General features: G+C 53.6%; 1 protein-coding gene across 6 annotated transcripts in view; it reads left to right on the forward strand.

The window, feature by feature from the left end:
- Window positions 1–1,548: 1,548 nt before the first annotated feature.
- Window positions 1,549–21,957, forward strand: part of BRMS1L (BRMS1 like transcriptional repressor) — a 68,795-nt gene continuing 48,386 nt past the window's right edge. The window contains exons 1-3 of one of the 6 annotated variants that reach the window (XM_069209129.1): window positions 1,549–1,820; window positions 16,368–16,458; window positions 21,260–21,295. In XM_069209129.1, the coding sequence (XP_069065230.1) occupies window positions 1,652–1,820; window positions 16,368–16,458; window positions 21,260–21,295 (296 nt within the window). In that variant the 5' untranslated portion in view covers window positions 1,549–1,651. Of the gene's footprint in view, window positions 1,821–13,678; window positions 13,768–16,367; window positions 16,459–21,259; window positions 21,296–21,957 lie in introns of those variants that run through there. The other 5 variants (XM_069209131.1, XM_069209134.1, XM_069209130.1 and 2 more) reach the window with 5 other exon arrangements.

The following is a 21,957-nucleotide window of genomic DNA, read 5'->3' on the forward strand; positions in this document are numbered from 1 at the left end:
AAGCTTCTCCGGTATAGCTACCTCTATCAGCCTAAACTGCTAGAACACTACTAATCTACTAATAAAGGATAACTGGACCTGGCACAAGGTGTAAGTACCATCAGGTACCCACTATAAGCCAGGCCAGCTTCATACACACGCAATTCCCATAAAACTGTCATTCAGGTTAAAGCAAGATGGTACTGTTACAAACTTGTTACATTCAGAAATTTTCTCACAGTGCAAGCTTCTCTCTGCTTCCTTCAAACTATCTGTAACAGGATTAGACAGATGGATTAGGCTGCACACTGCTTGTGTCTTGTTGAATGTGCTATTCATGAAAAAATCCATGAATATCTCAAAGAAAATTAAACATTTTTTCACATGGGAAAGAAGGAAAAAGAACATCACAGTCAACAATTAGAGCTCCAGCTTGCCTAGAAATAAAATATTCAAGTGTCACAGAGCAAAGGCGGCAACCATTGTTAGCCAATTTAAAATTCAAGCCTACATTAACTATAGTCAATCTAAACGTGATTTAACATAATTCCTCTTTAGAAATACCACTAGAACGTCTAGTTGTCAATATTGTGTTAATCCAAACATTTAATTCAAAAAAAGTCTCTGATTGTTGCCAGCTTATGTCAGTCATGTTGTTTGTAGTTTCATTTTTTGGCTTACGAGCATTGTTTAAATTCTTAATACATACATGCCAACATTTGGGAATAGATAAGAGGGAGATGAAAAAATGGGGAACTTAATTTCCCATTTACTTGCATTGAAAAGGGGGGTTTAACTGGAAGAAATGTCAAAAAATATAATTCTTGCTTTAGTAAACTGTGTCTATTCTGTGTAAATAAGAGAGTGTTTGAAAAGTAGTACAAGGACTTATCAACCTTATTGTAAGCCCTTGGAGTAATGGGAATGTTATTTCTGAAAAGATACTGGTTTATGTGAAATATGGACCATGTATTTCCCTACGGTTCATCTGAGAATGGATTTGTCCTTCTGTAAACCTAAGGAGAGCTTAGGATTCAGGCAGGGACCAATGGTACCCACAAAAAAGGACAGCGGTGGAAATTAATAATATTTGCTAAAGGGTGCATTCCAGAACTCAGTTGTTTTTAGACGATAGAAGCATGTGCATTGATGCAATGAGCAGTGTATGGGACAGCTGGTAGAGCTTCAGTCCTATCCCTGCCCCAGTAAATGCCACAGTGTTTCTTAATCCTGAATGACAGCTGTCAGTCAGTAGTGTTCTCATTCGTGAATGACAGCTGTGAGTCAGTTAGCTTGCAAGTCCTTCTTTGATGTCCATGTCACCTCTGTGGGGTACCTCTGTACTTCCAATATGGCCTCTCAGTTCGTTTCTACACTTTTATCATCGGATAGGTCGTACGTAGAAAAGGCGGAGAAAAGTAACCAATGAGACAGAAGGAGAACTCGTGACAGAAGTGAGGAGTGACCAACCATGAAGTCCATCAGATTACCAATGTGCGGCCGCAGGATAAAGAATGAGAAGTGATCTGTCCAATCGGACCCTGGCATAGGGCATTAGGCGTAGGGTGCTGCCCAATGGGCGCTCGGCCCGGGTGCTGGCCGTCCAATAGGCGCTTCCGGTGGGCGGCGCGCTGGGCGGGCGCAGTGTGCCGCGGTGCGGGCTCCGGGCGCGATGCCGGTCCACGCGCGGGACAAGAAGGAGGCGGGCGGCGGCCCCCCGGGGCGGGAGGACATGGAGCTGGAGTTCGGGGAGCCCGAGGGCAGCAGCGGCAGCGAGGAGGAGGAAGATGAGGACGAGGAGAGCCCGGGGAGCAGCGGCAGCGACGGGGGGGAGAGCGAGGGTGAGAGGCCCCGGGGGGGGACTGGCCGGGGGAGGGGGGCTCTGGGGGGCGTTATGGGGCGTGTCCCGGGGGAGGGGGGGAGGTGGGGCTGTAGGGGGCGTGGCCCGGGAGGGGGCGGGGCGTCAGGGGGCGCGGCCCTGGAGGGGGGGGCTGGACCCTTCTGCCCCCCCCCAGGCTCTAGAGAGGATGCGGACGGTGTCCTTGTTACCCACCCCGGGATAGAGGGAGGGTCAGGGCGGAGACAGGTTGGGGGGGTCAGAGGTCAGAAGGGCTTGAGGAAGGGGCTGGGGTGCTGAACAGGTGGATGGATGCGGGTCACGGGGCTGGAGCAGTGACGGGGAGGCTGGGAAGGGAGTGGGGTCAGAACTAGGGGTAGCCTAAGGACACGAGGGTGACAATGGAGAGTGCGGCGGAAAGAGCCAGGAGAGGGAGGAGGGTAGGGGAGGGTGGGGCAGGTAGAGCATGAAGCAGGGATGAGGTAGTGACTGTGAGGGGTAAGAGCCAGGAGAGGGAGGAGGGTAGGGGAGGGTGGGGGCTGGTAGAGGATGAAGCAGGGATGAGGTAGTGACAGTGAGGGGTAAGAGCCAGGAGAGGGAGGAGGGTAGGGGAGGGTGGGGCAGGTAGAGGATGAAGCAGGGATGAGGTAGTGACTGTGAGGGGTAAGAGCCAGGAGAGGGAGGAGGGTAGGGGAGGGTGGGGCAGGTAGAGCATGAAGCAGGGATGAGGTAGTGACAGTGAGGTGTAAGAGCCAGGAGAGGGAGGAGGGTAGGGGAGAGTGGGGGCTGGTAGAGGATGAAGCAGGGATGAGGTAGTGACAGTGAGGGGTAAGAGCCAGGAGAGGGAGGAGGGTAGGGGAGGGTGGGGCAGGTAGAGGATGAAGCAGGGATGAGGTAGTGACAGTGAGGGGTAAGAGCCAGGAGAGGGAGGAGGGTAGGGGAGGGTGGGGCAGGTAGAGGATGAAGCAGGGATGAGGTAGTGACACTGAGGGGTAAGAGCCAGGAGAGGGAGGAGGGTAGGGGAGAGTGGGGGCTGGTAGAGGATGAAGCAGGGATGAGGTAGTGACAGTGAGGGGTAAGAGCCAGGAGAGGGAGGAGGGTAGGGGAGGGTGGGGCAGGTAGAGGATGAAGCAGGGATGAGGTAGTGACAGTGAGGGGTAAGAGCCAGGAGAGGGAGGAGGGTAGGGGAGGGTGGGGGCTGGTAGAGGATGAAGCAGGGATGAGGTTGTGACAGTGAGGGGTGAGAGCCAGGAGAGGGAGGAGGGTAGGGGAGGGTGGGGGCAGGTAGAGCATGAAGCAGGGATGAGGTAGTGACAGTGAGGGGTAAGAGCCAGGAGAGGGAGGAGGGTAGGGGAGAGTGGGGCTGGTAGAGCATGAAGCAGGGATGAGGTAGTGACGGTGAGGGGTAAGAGCCAGGAGAGGGAGGAGGGTAGGGGAGAGTGGGGCTGGTAGAGGATGAAGCAGGGATGAGATAGTGACAGTGAGGGGTAAGAGCCAGGAGAGGGAGGAGGGTAGGGGAGGGTGGGGCAGGTAGAGGATGAAGCAGGGATGAGGTAGTGACAGTGAGGGATAAGAGCCAGGAGAGGGAGGAGGGTAGGGGAGAGTGGGTGCAGGTAGAGGATGAAGCAGGGATGAGGTAGTGACAGTGAGGGGTAAGAGCCAGGAGAGGGAGGAGGGTAGGGGAGGGTGGGGGCAGGTAGAGGATGAAGCAGGGATGAAGTAGTGACAGTGAGGGGTAAGAGCCAGGAGAGGGAGGAGGGTAGGGGAGAGTGGGTGCAGGTAGAGGATGAAGCAGGGATGAGGTAGTGACAGTGAGGGGTAAGAGCCAGGAGAGGGAGGAGGGTAGGGGAGGGTGGGGCAGGTAGAGGATGAAGCAGGGATGAAGTAGTGACAGTGAGGGATAAGAGCCAGGAGAGGGAGGAGGGTAGGGGAGAGTGGGTGCAGGTAGAGGATGAAGCAGGGATGAGGTAGTGACAGTGAGGGGTAAGAGCCAGGAGAGGGAGGAGGGTAGGGGAGGGTGGGGGCAGGTAGAGGATGAAGCAGGGATGAAGTAGTGACAGTGAGGGGTAAGAGCCAGGAGAGGGAGGAGGGTAGGGGAGGGTGGGGCAGGAGGAGGATGAAGCAGGGATGAGGTAGTGACAGTGAGGGGTAAGAGCCAGGAGAGGGAGGAGGGTAGGGGAGGGTGGGGCAGGTAGAGGATGAAGCAGGGATGAGGTAGTGACAGTGAGGGGTAAGAGCCAGGAGAGGGAGGAGGGTAGGGGAGGGTGGGGCAGGTAGAGGATGAAGCAGGGATGAGGTAGTGACACTGAGGGGTAAGAGCCAGGAGAGGGAGGAGGGTAGGGGAGAGTGGGGGCTGGTAGAGGATGAAGCAGGGATGAGGTAGTGACAGTGAGGGGTAAGAGCCAGGAGAGGGAGGAGGGTAGGGGAGGGTGGGGCAGGTAGAGGATGAAGCAGGGATGAGGTAGTGACAGTGAGGGGTAAGAGCCAGGAGAGGGAGGAGGGTAGGGGAGGGTGGGGGCTGGTAGAGGATGAAGCAGGGATGAGGTTGTGACAGTGAGGGGTGAGAGCCAGGAGAGGGAGGAGGGTAGGGGAGGGTGGGGGCAGGTAGAGCATGAAGCAGGGATGAGGTAGTGACAGTGAGGGGTAAGAGCCAGGAGAGGGAGGAGGGTAGGGGAGAGTGGGGCTGGTAGAGCATGAAGCAGGGATGAGGTAGTGACGGTGAGGGGTAAGAGCCAGGAGAGGGAGGAGGGTAGGGGAGAGTGGGGCTGGTAGAGGATGAAGCAGGGATGAGATAGTGACAGTGAGGGGTAAGAGCCAGGAGAGGGAGGAGGGTAGGGGAGGGTGGGGCAGGTAGAGGATGAAGCAGGGATGAGGTAGTGACAGTGAGGGATAAGAGCCAGGAGAGGGAGGAGGGTAGGGGAGAGTGGGTGCAGGTAGAGGATGAAGCAGGGATGAGGTAGTGACAGTGAGGGGTAAGAGCCAGGAGAGGGAGGAGGGTAGGGGAGGGTGGGGGCAGGTAGAGGATGAAGCAGGGATGAAGTAGTGACAGTGAGGGGTAAGAGCCAGGAGAGGGAGGAGGGTAGGGGAGAGTGGGTGCAGGTAGAGGATGAAGCAGGGATGAGGTAGTGACAGTGAGGGGTAAGAGCCAGGAGAGGGAGGAGGGTAGGGGAGGGTGGGGCAGGTAGAGGATGAAGCAGGGATGAAGTAGTGACAGTGAGGGATAAGAGCCAGGAGAGGGAGGAGGGTAGGGGAGAGTGGGTGCAGGTAGAGGATGAAGCAGGGATGAGGTAGTGACAGTGAGGGGTAAGAGCCAGGAGAGGGAGGAGGGTAGGGGAGGGTGGGGGCAGGTAGAGGATGAAGCAGGGATGAAGTAGTGACAGTGAGGGGTAAGAGCCAGGAGAGGGAGGAGGGTAGGGGAGGGTGGGGCAGGAGGAGGATGAAGCAGGGATGAGGTAGTGACAGTGAGGGGTAAGAGCCAGGAGAGGGAGGAGGGTAGGGGAGGGTGGGGCAGGTAGAGGATGAAGCAGGGATGAGGTAGTGACAGTGAGGGGTAAGAGCCAGGAGAGGGAGGAGGGTAGGGGAGGGTGGGGCAGGTAGAGGATGAAGCAGGGATGAGGTAGTGACAGTGAGGGGTAAGAGCCAGGAGAGGGAGGAGGGTAGGGGAGGGTGGGGCAGGTAGAGCATGAAGCAGGGATGAGGTAGTGACAGTAAGGGGTAAGAGCCGGGAGGAGGGTAGGTGAGGGTGGAGCAGGTAGAGTATGAAGCAGGGATGAGGTAGTGACGGTGAGGGGTAAGAGCCAGGAGAGGGAGGAGGGTAGGGGAGGGTGGGGGCTGGTAGAGGATGAAGCAGGGATGAGGTAGTGACAGTGAGGGGTAAGAGCCAGGAGAGGGAGGAGGGTAGGGGAGGGTGGGGCAGGTAGAGGATGAAGCAGGGATGAGGTAGTGACAGTGAGGGGTAAGAGCCAGGAGAGGGAGGAGGGTAGGGGAGGGTGGGGCAGGTAGAGCATGAAGCAGGGATGAGGTAGTGACAGTGAGGGGTAAGAGCCAGGAGAGGGAGGAGGGTAGGTGAGGGTGGGGCAGGAGGAGGATGAAGCAGGGATGAGGTAGTGACTGTGAGGGGTAAGAGCCAGGAGAGGGAGGAGGGTAGGGGAGGGTGGGGGCAGGTAGAGGATGAAGCAGGGATGAGGTAGTGACAGTGAGGGGTAAGAGCCAGGAGAGGGAGGAGGGTAGGGGAGGGTGGGGGCAGGTAGAGGATGAAGCAGGGATGAGGTAGTGACAGTGAGGGGTAAGAGCCAGGAGAGGGAGGAGGGTAGGGGAGGGTGGGGGCAGGTAGAGGATGAAGCAGGGATGAGGTAGTGACAGTGAGGGGTAAGAGCCAGGAGAGGGAGGAGGGTAGGGGAGGGTGGGGGCAGGTAGAGGATGAAGCAGGGATGAGGTAGTGACAGTGAGGGGTAAGAGCCAGGAGAGGGAGGAGGGTAGGGGAGGGTGGGGCAGGAGGAGGATGAAGCAGGGATGAGGTAGTGACTGTGAGGGGTAAGAGCCAGGAGAGGGAGGAGGGTAGGGGAGGGTGGGGGCAGGTAGGGGATGAAGCAGGGATGAGGTAGTGACAGTGAGGGGTAAGAGCCAGGAGAGGGAGGAGGGTAGGGCAGGGTTGGGCAGGTAGAGGATGAAGCAGGGATGAGGTAGTGACAGTGAGGGGTAAGAGCCAGGAGAGGGAGGAGGGTAGGGGAGGGTGGGGGCAGGTAGAGGATGAAGCAGGGATGAAGTAGTGACAGTGAGGGGTAAGAGCCAGGAGAGGGAGGAGGGTAGGGGAGGGTGGGGCAGGAGGAGGATGAAGCAGGGATGAGGTAGTGACAGTGAGGGGTAAGAGCCAGGAGAGGGAGGAGGGTAGGTGAGGGTGGGGCTGGTAGAGCATGAAGCAGGGATGAGGTAGTGACAGTGAGGGGTAAGAGCTAGGAGAGGGAGGAGAGTAGGGGAGGGTGGGGCAGGAGGAGGATGAAGCAGGGATGAGGTAGTGACAGTGAGGGGTAAGAGCCAGGAGAGGGAGGAGGGTAGGGGAGGGTGGGGCAGGTAGAGGATGAAGCAGGGATGAGGTAGTGACAGTGAGGTGGAAGAGCCAGGAGAGGGAGGAGGGTAGGTGAGGGTGGGGCAGGAGGAGGATGAAGCAGGGATGAGGTAGTGACAGTGAGGGGTAAGAGCTAGGAGAGGGAGGAGGGTAGGGGAGGGTGGGGGCAGGAGGAGGATGAAGCAGGGATGAGGTAGTGACAGTGAGGGGTAAGAGCCAGGAGAGGGAGGAGGGTAGGTGAGGGTGGGGGCTGGTAGAGGATGAAGCAGGGATGAGGTAGTGACAGTGATGGGTAAGAGCCAGGAGAGGGAGGAGGGTAGGGGAGGGTGGGGCAGGTAGAGGATGAAGCAGGGATGAGGTTGTGACAGTGAGGGGTGAGAGCCAGGAGAGAGAGGAGGGTAGGGGAGGGTGGGGCAGGTAGAGGATGAAGCAGGGATGAGGTAGTGACAGTGAGGGGTAAGAGCCAGGAGAGGGAGGAGGGTAGGTGAGGGTGGGGGCAGGAGGAGGATGAAGCTGGGATGAGGTAGTGACAGTGAGGGGTAAGAGCCAGGAGAGGGAGGAGGGTAGGTGAGGGTGGGGCTGGTAGAGTATGAAGCAGGGATGAGGTAGTGACAGTAAGGGGTAAGAGCCGGGAGGAGGGTAGGTGAGGGTGGAGCAGGTAGAGTATGAAGCAGGGATGAGGTAGTGACGGTGAGGGGTAAGAGCCAGGAGAGGGAGGAGGGTAGGGGAGGGTGGGGGCAGGAGGAGGATGAAGCAGGGATGAGGTAGTGACAGTGAGGGGTAAGAGCTAGGAGAGGGAGGAGGGTAGGGGAGGGTGGGGGCAGGAGGAGGATGAAGCAGGGATGAGGTAGTGACAGTGAGGGATAAGAGCCAGGAGAGGGAGGAGGGTAGGGGAGGGTGGGGGCAGGTAGAGGATGAAGCAGGGATGAGGTAGTGACAGTGAGGGGTAAGAGTCAGGAGAGGGAGGAGGGTAGGGAGGGTGGGGGCAGGAGGAGGATGAAGCAGGGATGAGGTAGTGACAGTGAGGGGTAAGAGCTAGGAGAGGGAGGAGGGTAGGTGAGGGTGGGGCAGGAGGAGGATGAAGCAGGGATGAGGTAGTGACAGTGAGGGGTAAGAGCTAGGAGAGGGAGGAGGGTAGGGGAGGGTGGGGCAGGAGGAGGATGAAGCAGGGATGAGGTAGTGACTGTGAGGGGTAAGAGCTAGGAGAGGGAGGAGGGTAGGGGAGGGTGGGGGCAGGTAGAGGATTAAGCAGGGATGAGGTAGTGACAGTGAGGGGTAAGAGCCAGGAGAGGGAGGAGGGTAGGTGAGGGTGGGGGCAGGTGGAGGATGAAGCAGGGATGAGGTAGTGACAGTGAGGGGTAAGAGCTAGGAGAGGGAGGAGGGTAGGGGAGGGTGGGGGCAGGAGGAGGATGAAGCAGGGATGAGGTAGTGACAGTGAGGGGTAAGAGCTAGGAGAGGGAGGAGGGTAGGGGAGGGTGGGGGCAGGTAGAGGATTAAGCAGGGATGAGGTAGTGACAGTGAGGGGTAAGAGCCAGGAGAGGGAGGAGGGTAGGTGAGGGTGGGGGCAGGTGGAGGATGAAGCAGGGATGAGGTAGTGACAGTGAGGGGTAAGAGCCAGGAGAGGGAGGAGGGTAGGGGAGGGTGGGGCTGGTAGAGGATGAAGCAGGGATGAGGTAGTGACAGTGAGGTGTAAGAGCCAGGAGAGGGAGGAGGGTAGGTGAGGGTGGGGCAGGTAGAGGATTAAGCAGGGATGAGGTAGTGACAGTGAGGGGTAAGAGCTAGGAGAGGGAGGAGGGTAGGTGAGGGTGGGGCAGGTAGAGTATGAAGCAGGGATGAGGTAGTGACAGTGAGGGGTAAGAGCCAGGAGAGGGAGGAGGGTAGGTGAGGGTGGGGGCAGGTAGAGGATGAAGCAGGGATGAGGTAGTGACAGTGAGGGGTAAGAGCCAGGAGAGGGAGGAGGGTAGGAGAGGGTGGGGGCTGGTAGAGGATGAAGCAGGGATGAGGTAGTGACAGTGAGAGGTAAGAGCCAGGAGAGGGAGGAGGGTAGGGGAGGGTGGGGCAGGTAGAGGATGAAGCAGGGATGAGGTAGTGACAGTGAGGGGTAAGAGCCAGGAGAGGGAGGAGGGTAGGTGAGGGTGGGGGCAGGTAGAGGATTAAGCAAGGATGAGGTAGTGACAGTGAGGGGTAAGCGCTAGGAGAGGGAGGAGGGTAGGTGAGGATGGGGGCAGGAGGAGGATGAAGCAGGGATGAGATAGTGACAGTGAGGGGTAAGAGCCAGGAGAGGGAGGAGGGTAGGGGAGGGTGGGGCAGGTAGAGGATGAAGCAGGGATGAGGTAGTGACTGTGAGGGGTAAGAGCCAGGAGAGGGAGGAGGGTAGGGGAGGGTGGGGCTGGTAGAGGATGAAGCAGGGATGAGGTAGTGACAGTGAGGGGTAAGAGCCAGGAGAGGGAGGAGGGTAGGGGAGGGTGGGGCAGGTAGAGCATGAAGCAGGGATGAGGTAGTGACAGTGAGGGGTAAGAGCTAGGAGAGGGAGGAGGGTAGGTGAGGATGGGGGCAGGAGGAGGATGAAGCAGGGATGAGGTAGTGACAGTGAGGGGTAAGAGCCAGGAGAGGGAGGAGGGTAGGTGAGGATGGGGCTGGTAGAGGATGAAGCAGGGATGAGGTAGTGACAGTGAGGGGTAACAGCCAGGAGAGGGAGGAGGGTAGGTGAGGGTGGGGCAGGTAGAGGATTAAGCAGGGATGAGGTAGTGACAGTGAGGGGTAAGAGCCAGGAGAGGGAGGAGGGTAGGTGATGGTGGGGGCAGGTAGAGCATGAAGCAGGGATGAGGTAGTGACAGTGAGGGGTAAGAGCCAGGAGAGGGAGGAGGGTAGGGGAGGGTGGGGCAGGTAGAGCATGAAGCAGGGATGAGGTAGTGACAGTGAGGGGTAAGAGCCAGGAGAGGGAGGAGGGTAGGGGAGGGTGGGGGCTGGTAGAGGATGAAGCAGGGATGAGGTAGTGACAGTGAGGGGTAAGAGCCAGGAGAGGGAGGAGGGTAGGGGAGGGTGGGGCAGGTAGAGGATGGAGCAGGGATGAGGTAGTGACTGTGAGGGGTAAGAGCCAGGAGAGGGAGGAGGGTAGGTGAGGGTGGGGGCAGGTAGAGGATGAAGCAGGGATGAGGTAGTGACAGTGAGGGGTAAGAGCCAGGAGAGGGAGGAGGGTAGGGGAGGGTGGGGCAGGAGGAGGATGAAGCAGGGATGAGGTAGTGACAGTGAGGGGTAAGAGCCAGGAGAGGGAGGAGGGTGGGGCAGGAGGAGGATGAAGCAGGGATGAGGTAGTGACAGTGAGGGGTAAGAGCCAGGAGAGGGAGGAGGGTAGGGGAGGGTGGGGCTGGTAGAGGATGAAGCAGGGATGAGGTAGTGACAGTGAGGTGTAAGAGCCAGGAGAGGGAGGAGGGTAGGTGAGGGTGGGGCAGGTAGAGGATTAAGCAGGGATGAGGTAGTGACAGTGAGGGGTAAGAGCCAGGAGAGGGAGGAGGGTAGGTGAGGGTGGGGGCAGGTAGAGCATGAAGCAGGGATGAGGTAGTGACAGTGAGGGGTAAGAGCTAGGAGAGGGAGGAGGGTAGGTGAGGGTGGGGCAGGTAGAGTATGAAGCAGGGATGAGGTAGTGACAGTGAGGGGTAAGAGCCAGGAGAGGGAGGAGGGTAGGTGAGGGTGGGGGCAGGTAGAGGATGAAGCAGGGATGAGGTAGTGACAGTGAGGGGTAAGAGCCAGGAGAGGGAGGAGGGTAGGTGAGGGTGGGGGCTGGTAGAGGATGAAGCAGGGATGAGGTAGTGACAGTGAGGGGTAAGAGCCAGGAGAGGGAGGAGGGTGGGGGAGGGTGGGGCAGGTAGAGGATGAAGCAGGGATGAGGTAGTGACAGTGAGGGGTAAGAGCCAGGAAAGGGAGGAGGGTAGGTGAGGGTGGGGGCAGGTAGAGGATTAAGCAAGGATGAGGTAGTGACAGTGAGGGGTAAGAGCTAGGAGAGGGAAGAGGGTAGGTGAGGATGGGGGCAGGAGGAGGATGAAGCAGGGATGAGATAGTGACAGTGAGGGGTAAGAGCCAGGAGAGGGAGGAGGGTAGGGGAGGGTGGGGCAGGTAGAGGATGAAGCAGGGATGAAGTAGTGACAGTGAGGGGTAAGAGCCAGGAGAGGGAGGAGGGTAGGGGAGGGTGGGGCAGGTAGAGGATGAAGCAGGGATGAGGTAGTGACAGTGAGGGGTAAGAGCCAGGATAGGGAGGAGGGTAGGCGAGGGTGGGGCAGGAGAAGGATGAAGCAGGGATGAGGTAGTGACAGTGAGGGGTAAGAGCCAGGAGAGGGAGGAGGGTAGGGGAGGGTGGGGCTGGTAGAGGATGAAGCAGGGATGAGGTAGTGACAGTGAGGTGTAAGAGCCAGGAGAGGGAGGAGGGTAGGTGAGGGTGGGGCAGGTAGAGGATTAAGCAGGGATGAGGTAGTGACAGTGAGGGGTAAGAGCTAGGAGAGGGAGGAGGGTAGGTGAGGGTGGGGCAGGTAGAGTATGAAGCAGGGATGAGGTAGTGACAGTGAGGGGTAAGAGCCAGGAGAGGGAGGAGGGTAGGTGAGGGTGGGGGCAGGTAGAGGATGAAGCAGGGATGAGGTAGTGACAGTGAGGGGTAAGAGCCAGGAGAGGGAGGAGGGTAGGAGAGGGTGGGGGCTGGTAGAGGATGAAGCAGGGATGAGGTAGTGACAGTGAGAGGTAAGAGCCAGGAGAGGGAGGAGGGTAGGGGAGGGTGGGGCAGGTAGAGGATGAAGCAGGGATGAGGTAGTGACAGTGAGGGGTAAGAGCCAGGAGAGGGAGGAGGGTAGGTGAGGGTGGGGGCAGGTAGAGGATTAAGCAAGGATGAGGTAGTGACAGTGAGGGGTAAGAGCTAGGAGAGGGAGGAGGGTAGGTGAGGATGGGGGCAGGAGGAGGATGAAGCAGGGATGAGATAGTGACAGTGAGGGGTAAGAGCCAGGAGAGGGAGGAGGGTAGGGGAGGGTGGGGCAGGTAGAGGATGAAGCAGGGATGAAGTAGTGACAGTGAGGGGTAAGAGCCAGGAGAGGGAGGAGGGTAGGGGAGGGTGGGGCAGGTAGAGGATGAAGCAGGGATGAGGTAGTGACAGTGAGGGGTAAGAGCCAGGAGAGGGAGGAGGGTAGGTGAGGGTGGGGGCAGGTAGAGCATGAAGCAGGGATGAGGTAGTGACAGTGAGGGGTAAGAGCCAGGAGAGGGAGGAGGGTAGGGGAGGGTGGGGCTGGTAGAGGATGAAGCAGGGATGAGGTAGTGACAGTGAGAGGTAAGAGCCAGGAGAGGGAGGAGGGTAGGTGAGGGTGGGGGCAGGTAGAGCATGAAGCAGGGATGAGGTAGTGACAGTGAGGGGTAAGAGCTAGGAGAGGGAGGAGGGTAGGTGAGGATGGGGACAGGAGGAGGATGAAGCAGGGATGAGGTAGTGACAGTGAGGGGTAAGAGCCAGGAGAGGTAGGAGGGTAGGGGAGGGTGGGGCAGGTAGAGGATGAAGCAGGGATGAAGTAGTGACAGTGAGGGGTAAGAGCCAGGAGAGGGAGGAGGGTAGGGGAGGGTGGGGCTGGTAGAGGATGAAGCAGGGATGAGGTAGTGACAGTGAGAGGTAAGAGCCAGGAGAGGGAGGAGGGTAGGTGAGGGTGGGGGCAGGTAGAGGATGAAGCAGGGATGAGGTAGTGACAGTGAGGGGTAAGAGCCAGGAGAGGGAGGAGGGTAGGGGAGGGTGGGGGCAGTAGAGGATGAAGCAGGGATGAGGTAGTGACAGTGAGGGGTAAGAGCCAGGAGAGGGAGGAGGGTAGGTGAGGGTGGGGCAGGTAGAGGATTAAGCAGGGATGTGGTAGTGACAGTGAGGGGTAAGAGCCAGGAGAGGGAGGAGGGTAGGTGAGGGTGGGGGCAGGTAGAGGATGAAGCAGGGATGAGGTAGTGACAGTGAGGGGTAAGAGCCAGGAGAGGGAGGAGGGTAGGGGAGGGTGGGGCCAGGAGGAGGATGAAGCTGGGATGAGGTAGTGACAGTGAGGGGTAAGAGCCAGGAGAGGGAGGAGGGTAGGGCTGGTAGAGGATGAAGCAGGGATGAGGTAGTGACAGTGAGGTGTAAGAGCCAGGAGAGGGAGGAGGGTAGGGGAGGGTGGGGCTGGTAGAGTATGAAGCAGGGATGAGGTAGTGACACTGAGGGGTAAGAGCCAGGAGAGGGAGGAGGGTAGGTGAGGGTGGGGCAGGTAGAGTATGAAGCAGGGATGAGGTAGTGACTGTGAGGGGTAAGAGCCAGGAGAGGGAGGAGGGTAGGGGAGGGTGGGGCTGGTAGAGGATGAAGCAGGGATGAGGTAGTGACAGTGAGGGGTAAGAGCCAGGAGAGGGAGGAGGGTAGGCGAGGGTGGGGGCAGGTAGAGGATTAAGCTGGGATGAGGTAGTGACAGTGAGGGGTAAGAGCCAGGAGAGGGAGGAGGGTAGGGGAGGGTGGGGGCAGGTAGAGGATGAAGCAGGGATGAGTTAGTGACAGTAAGGGGTAAGAGCCGGGAGGAGGGTAGGTGAGGGTGGAGCAGGTAGAGGATGAGGTAGTGACAGTGAGGGGTAAGAGTCAGGAGAGGGAGTAGGGGAGGGTGGGGCAGGTAGAGGATGAAGCTGGGGTGAGTTAGTGACAGTGAGGGGGTTAGAGGGTGGACACAGTGAGAGTAGAGGAGGCATATCACAGTCGGTGAGAGGCTGGTATGTTGGTAGGAACCAAAGGGAAGGCACAGGGTGACTCTGGACCAGGAGGGGAGGGATAGAGGGGGGCACGGGTGTAGTCGGTGGGACAGAGAGAGTTAAAGGGCAGCTGGAAGCACAGATGAAGTAGGCGTGGGAGATTGACGGCCCTCAGGTACTTCTATGGGGAGGTTTAAGAGGGAGAGTGGGGGGTGGTCATGGATGGGCCACTCATAGGCAACAAAGGATGTTTGAATCATGCTGCTCTAGCCTGAACCTTCATCCTGCTGCATTGTGAGCAGTGGAGCCTGAGCTGCAGGTCAGGCCCCTCCCTGCTGGAACATAAGCCCCCCATGGTTCACGGTGCTGGGATAAGGGGGTGGCATGGGCTGAGAGGGGGCATTAGTGAGAAAGGGTGGAGGAGCTAATAGGAATTGAGACTTGAAAGTGAGGTGGGTGAGCAGAGCTTGCACAAGTCTTCATGTCACTGGAGGTTTTCCCAGCACTAGGCCCAGTGGTTCCGCTGCCCCCTGTAGAGATTGGCCTGTAAGTGCCAGTTTAGACAACGCCTTTGGGGGACGAGCAGCGGCTTCTGACAGTCACATTTGTAGGGAGCGAGTTACCAGCTGCGGGTCTGGCAGTGTTGTAGGGAGAGAAGAGGGAACAGGCACCTTGAGGTGAGGGTAGAGATGGTGAGAAGAGGTGAGGTCGGGTACGCTCATTTGCCCTGCGAGGACATTGAGGGTGATTTTATACCTAAAATCCAGTTCATGCTTCATCTATGTTTTGTGTTGTCCAATCCCAGAGTTCTTCTACAATCGCTTTATTTCACCGTGCTTAGCATTTAAAGAGGGGCTTGGGTGGGGCATGAAGGGTGTAACGCTCAGAAATAGTTTAGGTATAGGTTGAAGGTTCCTGCTACCGTATTCCAGCGGTACTGAAAAAAGAAAAAACAAAAAAAGACAGAAATGGCCTGATGGTTGGTCAAGGTAGCTTTTTCTGCCTCAGTCATTTCAGTGCCAGCATCAGGGGATCTGATTCGTTGGCTGCATTCGGAACCAGAAGTTGTGGCCAAGATTACAGAACTGACAGACTTGATTCCTGTGTCAGTGAAAAGTTTTAGAAAATGGTCATTTGGGGCAGGTAGGGACATCTTGACCCCGCCCCAGCCCTTGTCATGGGTGGGAGAAGGAGCGGGGAGTTGAAAGGGGGTAGTGAGGGAATTTCATTAAAATGAAGTAGGGATTTTAAGCTGTGGGTACCATATGCTCTCCCAGAACTCAGCGCGTCCCTCCCAGAAGGTATTGGGATACTCCAGCTAGAGCAGCGGCACAACCTTCATCCCGGGGTACCATCCATACCCCGAAGAAGCTTGCACAGCAGCGCCATAGCATGGGGTGGAAGCCTGCGTGGCGAGTACTATGGAAATACCATGGTGGCGAAACAATGACAAGTGAAAGCCTGAGGAGCATGTGTGCGCTGGCTGCAGGGTGCCCGAGACACTTGTGTTCACGCTCAACTTGAATATGATAATAAAAACAAACTATTTTGGTGGATAAAAAAACTTAAGGTTACCATGATGATATAGTTGGGTATGGCAATGAGCATTTACCTTACTTTTTAACAACAACAAAAAACTCACTAATATGAAGGTTAGAAACGTAGCTTGGGTTTGAAGAGAGACAAAAACTAAAATTTAAGAAAACTGAAACTCACAAGTTGTAATATACTGAGCTAACTATAACTTGTCCCCCTGCTGTGCATTGCTTATGACCTCACACATTACCCATGGCGTTAAATAATATTATTGATGACCTCACCGACTTCATCCAATCATTGTGATTGTGACAGGGCCCTATAGGGTTTGTGGACTTAAAGTAATTCAACACTGCATCTGTGGCCAGCATTTTATTACCAGTCACGTGGTGGACATAAACTTTAACCACATGTTGGACACACGGGATATCTGTCAAGTCAGCCACATTTTGTGGATGTTAACCTGTTTTTTTTTCTGGGATTCACCCACCTGACCAATAAAAATGACTCTACAGACTTTAACAGGGTCACCCACAATGTTGAGTCAAGAGGTTGGCACTCAGTTTTACCATTGCTTAATGCACCCTGTTTCCCTTGTAAAAACTGTAAACTTTGCACTTGTATAGCGCACTACTCACCCGTCCCGGGCCAGATCTCTGCATCAGGGTCTGCCGCTCTAACCATTGTGCCACACTTATCCACTTGTCTCGCCCTAGTCTCAAACAATCTTGTTTGGCATACACTGTTTTTAGCACACCTACAGGCCCACCCAGGCTTCTTTGTTTGGTACCAGTGCCCCTTCCTTTACTGTAGCTTTCCCAGATGCTCTGACATTTCTCAGCTTGGTCTAGTTTTTGACATATTGTCTCATTTATCTTGCCCAATATTCTTGGACTCTCCTCCCATCCATTTATCATCCTGGAGAATGATTGCAGTGTTCTCCATGTTCAATGCTCCCAAGCCCTCCTTTTCCTGGAAATTCATCCTCTTACCTCTCCCTGGTTTTCCTATATCTTCCCACCCTTTACCTGTCTCCCTTCACTAGCCTAAGGTTTTAGTTTACTGGGCCTTCTTCTCTTACTCTGCCCTAGCTGCTGGCACCCAGTCTCGTTATGCACTGCCTTATTTTCCTGTGTCCCTCAGTGTCCCTTTTTTTGTGTGTGGGGGGTGGGGTCCTTTAGTTGATTTTATGATGAATGCTTCTGCGCACTTTGCTGATTTGAACATCTTTCCCAACAGAGATGGATGATGAAGACTGTGAGAGGCGGAGGATGGAATGCTTGGATGAAATGTCCAACCTTGAGAAGCAGTTCACAGACCTCAAAGATCAGTGAGTCCTGGCCGGATGTAGCTGATGTGGATGGGTGGTGGTGGTGGTGGTGGTGTTGGTGGTGGCGGCGGGGGGTGGGGGGCTGGTGGTGGGAACGGAGTTTGAGTATTTGCAGGTGAACAGCCAGACGGGTGTTATCATGGTGCAGCTTTTCAGGCTTTGGTTGGAAAGGTGTTGTGAGGAGGGCTTTTGCATTCACCCCTTTAGAAAAAACTGTATTTACATTCCCAGTAATGTTGTAAGCGGTTGCTGAAAATCCCTTTTGTCACCTTTAAAGGTCATGTTGTTGACTTCTGATCAGCCCTTTCTTGCTGGTACTTATAAAAAAAATAAAAAAGGGTTAACCCACGTGTAAATATAAAATTGGTCACATGCTTAGTCCTGCAGTTGTTGAAATGGTTTACATACAGAAGTTGTGTAAAAGGAAGCTGTGCTCCTTTACTGCAGACTTGAAGTAGACTTGACGTGGTAATCGGCTTTACTCCTTGTTGCTGTTACTCTTTTTTTTATTTCCACAACACCTGCTGAGAGGTGACTTTATGAAACTGCAGTGAAAATACTGCTGTCACTGCTGACCCTCTCTATCATACTGTGACTTGTGGGTCTAGAAGAAGTTTCCTTCCACCTGCAGCCCGCTGTAGCGTTTATCCGTTTGTTTTATTCTTGCTTTAATGAACTAAAAGTGAAAACATGTGCGTTTAAGATTCCGTTGTTTTATTATTAAGAGATATGTGACCATCTGGCTCTCACCAAGTCCTAATCTCATGTAACATAATGCGCACAATTCCCTTTTTCATTGATTAAGTAAAAACGTCCTACCTTCTGTGACACCAGGACCAGAGTAAACGTCCGGATGCCAGATTTAGATGCAGTTCGGCACTTGGGGCAGGAGAACACCCCGTGAACTATAAACCTTCTGTTGATTTGAATTAACAGAGTTTATCAATATGTCACATCACCTGAGAGAAACTGTGACCCGTTGTGGCTTAGAAAACTACTTAAGCTGCTGTTGTTCGAGGGCATTCGTTTATGTATTAAACTCTTTACTTGCCACCGCAATATCTCAGTGAAGTTGAGATCTGGACTTTGACTTGGTCATTCCAGAACGCCGATTCTTTTATTTTTCAGCCAGTTGATGGTAGATTTCCGGTGTGTTTTGGATTGTTGCTTGATCCAATTTTGGCTAAGCTTGAAGTATTGCAGGCTCTGGTAGAGAGAGAGGTGGTCAAGGTGCCCTCAATGATTGTGAGATGTCCTAATCCCATGGCTGTAAAGTGGACCTTAATATCGCCCCCTCCACCCCCGTGCTTGGCAGTTGGTGTGAGGTTATTGTGGTGGTACAGTGTTTGATGTTCGCCAAATGTACATTTGTGTTCCAGCCAGAAAACTCCACTGCTGTCTCCTCTTTTCAGAGGACATTGTTCCGCAAATCTTTTTGTTCACTTGGATGCTTTTTGTAATCCTTAATGGTTTTCACATGGGTGCCCTTCTGTGAAAGCTGTACTTATTCAATCACCTAATGGCGGCCATGGTAGAATCTTAAACTTTAACATTTACAATGTTGACCCAGGACTGTCCAGCTTTAGATTTGGGGTTCCTTATGATGTCTACAAGCATCTTAAAGTTAAGCCGTTATGTGAATTTTTGTGATGCCTCCACACCCGGGTAGACTGGCATTTTGATGTATTGCCAACTGGATAAATTGTCAGCAGTTGTGAAGTTTCACCATCTGTAAAGAGTTCTGACTCTGGAGTGATGGAATTAATGTTGCTTAGACATTTCTTTGACACCTCCCACACTGATGAGCAAAAACTATTCTTTCTCGGAGTCCCTCGCAGCTGCCCTTCGATCCAGGCCACATGCTAGCACAAACCTGAATGCCCCAGACCCAACTGGCGTAGATTCTTATTTTAGTAGAAAGGTTGTAGCACTTCCCAATCAAGTAATATGTTGCATTTGTATAGCAACACCTGATTCTAATTGCCGCCTTAGCTGACATCGAGGCAGTTAAGTTGCACTTCTCAGTGGTGGTTTTCTGCCTGACTCCATTCAGGGGCTACTGGGACTGAACTTTGGTGTTTGAAGTAGTGTGCCACTGGTGTCCTGGGTCTCTGCAAACTGGGCCAAGTACACCTCTTTCTGCACTTGGCGCAGGGTCATGAGTGTTCGCAGTACAGGCATCTCGGGGACATAGTGTGGGGAGGGGAGCACAAACTCAGAACTCGGTAATCAACCAAGAGACGCAGTAACTCCAGTGCCCAGCCTAGTGCTGGTCTTTTTAGAAAGGAAAGTGCTTTGTACCAGCCGTGCTCAATATTAAGCAACTCCGTGAATTGCACAGCATAGAGAGCCTGAGGACGACTTTTATTGCATCGGACCCCTTTCCTTCACCCCTGTGACTCTAGATGAGCTTGTTACCCTGTAAGCATCAATAAGGCACAGGTGCGGATTTATTGCCCCACAAGTCCTCTCTGTGGTCATTTCAATTCTTTGCTCATCTTAATACCCCTGGAAGTGAATCAGTAGGAATTCAGTCTCCAAGTCTTTCCCTCTAGACTAGTACAAACTCAGTAGCGGTTATCGGGTACAATTACTCAGAGGCTGCTGAGGAGGCTCAGCACAGTCCACACTTGTCGATACAATGTTTCCTGATTATTTTGGTGACGTTGGTCGTCCCGGCAACACGCAGCCGTGGCACATCATGGCTGGCCCATCTCCTAACTAGGATGATGGGAACACCATGGGAGTCACAGTCCCGGCTGGCGCAATGTTGTAGCCCTAACTAGGCCAAAGTGAACACCAAAGCAGATTGTGCCCCAACTGAACTGATGCGAACCCCAAGGCAGTTGCTGTAATGACTGGGTAGATGTGCATAAGCGAATACACCTTGTGGTTCTTGCCTGGAACCACATCAGGAATGGGAGACCCTCTGCAGCGTGAGTCACCCCTGGATCCGCTCGGGCAGTGTGCTTTTTCTGGGTGTTTCTTCTACCAGGAACACACTGGACTTCTACTGGACAGTTTCTCCTCCTTTAGGGCCAGCCCGGCTCCTTCCCTCTCTGAGGAGGCAGACGTTAATGCACTAGGCAGACCCAAGGATCCTCCAGCAGAAAGTGCAGACTTCAGAGGGTGTCCTGTCAAGCATGTGAGAGTGCCTGCAGAGCGGACACCAGCCCATGTCTCGCATCAGCCCTTCTACTACTCTGCACTTCACATTTGCTTAGTCTTTAAGAACTTGGAAATGGGGCAAAGTTTGGTGTCTAAGTCCCGTATTTATACACATTCTTGACATTGGATGTGCATCTACTTTCTCAAACTTTAGAATCAGTTTGGGATGGTTCATATTGACGTCTCCTTTTTCAGGCTGCTCTCCCAACACTGGCTTTGTGTAAAGTGATGCTTCTCGCAGCATGAAGCACCAGGGCTTTCACGAGATTGGAGCACCTGCAACATGGGGCACAGCGAAGTATGAGGTGTCTGCATCCGGCTATCAGTCTCTCTGATGCAGTAATCCGTTATAAACAAAAAGGTGGGCCTGGCTCAACTCTTCTTACATTAAACAACAGAAATTGTAGTCCTACTCTTCAGGAACAACTAAACTGCAACCCTTGCTAACAGACTTAACTTTAGTCTCTGAATCTCCACTCGAGGATTTGAGGCAATACAGTGCCATTGTCTTAAAACACTACGAACAGTCCTACGACCGCACATGCGCCACCCGCACATTACATGCACCTGCCATGAAGATAGGATAGCAAAGCACGGTCCAGGGTATTCACGTAACAGTGGATCTTTACACGAAAGGGTCAGTAGGTCCTGCTCTCATTGACACAGATAAAAGGTTAAAAAAGGACTGGTAAAACAATCTCCACACAGATCACAAGATCTTTTTAGTGAGGGAACTATCTCTCTCTCTATGCACACGCTAGACTAGTATGAAGCCAGAGCCAACATAAAAGCCAGGATACCAGATACTCTTGCAGTCGGTCACATAGAGCAGGAGAACACACCCACATACCATAAAGAGGGCAATCTTGTCTGAATAGTTTATCACCTGAATTCGTGTGCCTAAAGTCTTGCTGTGGTGAGGACTAGATGGACTTTCGTATACGTTATTAGACGTAAAACAATGGAATCTTAAGATGGAGTACTTTCTCTTGCTTCACTGTATGCATTTTAAATATTGGCCATCCCTTCTCGGTTTCATAGTTTAAATAATTTATAACCCACCCCTTCGGCTGCCTTTTGGAGTGGTAAGTCACAGAAGGTCTCTTACAGAAAGGCCTCTGCATGCAGCTTTTTCATGAGCACAAAAGGTCAGTTTATTTCCCTCTTGCCCTTTTGTACGCAGATATTAAACTGAAAGTCCTTTTTTCCCCAAATTGGTCTTTTGACAGTGAAATTATTTCGATAGAAAGCATTAAAGTCTCTGGGGTAATACTCCTTGTTGATAATGAACATGTATCTGTCATTTTTAACGTTAAGACCCTGTGTGTATTTTTTTTTTTTTTGAGCAAAACTTTCACAATACACTGGGCTTAAAGGGTGTGTGTATGTGGCAGGGCGGATTGTGATGGGCACATAGCTGGTTTCTTTAGACTAGAATCTATCCTTTTTGTAAGTGCTCATGAATTCTGAGAATTTGATACCCTGGTGGTCTTTAAGTTTCCCTGTGGGCGGGTTGGTGGGGGTTCTTGATTTTGACCAGTGCTCCCATTTTGAACCTTTTTGCAGATCTAGGGTGACCTCTCTGGAGCATGTGTTCGTTCTCTAAGGCTTTCCGTTTATATTCTCCTTGTAGTGCAGAGGCGACCCAGTCTGAAGAACGGGCTGTCGGGTAAGTCTGCACACCACCACATGGTGCCTTCACACTTAACCCACTTTCATGAATCTGCCCTGCATCTGTTCCAATGCGCTCCGAAAGCTTGGTTGAGGGTGAAGGTCCCAAATGGTGTTTGGGTGGGAGGGTGGCTGCTCCCCACTCTAGCGTAGCTTTAAATAATGGGAAGTAGGTGGTAGATGTTGCTTTGTGTCCTCTCTTGGGTGTACTACAGCCGGAAGTATGTAATACAGAGATCGACTATGCAATCTTCAGGTTGAGTTGGTCTTTTTCCTTTTGGCGTTCCCTGTTCCCTGGTGTCACAGGTCATCTTAGTCAATAATTGGGTGCTGACATATCCCCATGTGAAATGAGGACCTAGCAGCTACCTTTTGCAATACAGACCAGTCCCAACACCTTTAGAGCTAAACACAATCCTCTACAGCTGACCTAGGATCCATACAGGTGAGCACAGTCTTCCTGAACCCACAAATATTTGTGTAAAAATGTAACACCTAAATGGGAGTATTCACTGCAAGTTGACACCATGAAGTGTATATGGCTAAACTTGCAGTCTTTATTTATTTTTCAGTCACATTGTGAGATATCGCTTAACCATGCCTCTCAGATACCTATGTTTAAAAAAAAAAAAAAATTTTTTTTTTTTTTTTTTAGCTAAA

The sequence above is a fragment of the Pleurodeles waltl genome, chromosome 9 (assembly GCF_031143425.1).
Source record: "Pleurodeles waltl isolate 20211129_DDA chromosome 9, aPleWal1.hap1.20221129, whole genome shotgun sequence".
Lineage (NCBI taxonomy): Eukaryota > Metazoa > Chordata > Amphibia > Caudata > Salamandridae > Pleurodeles > Pleurodeles waltl.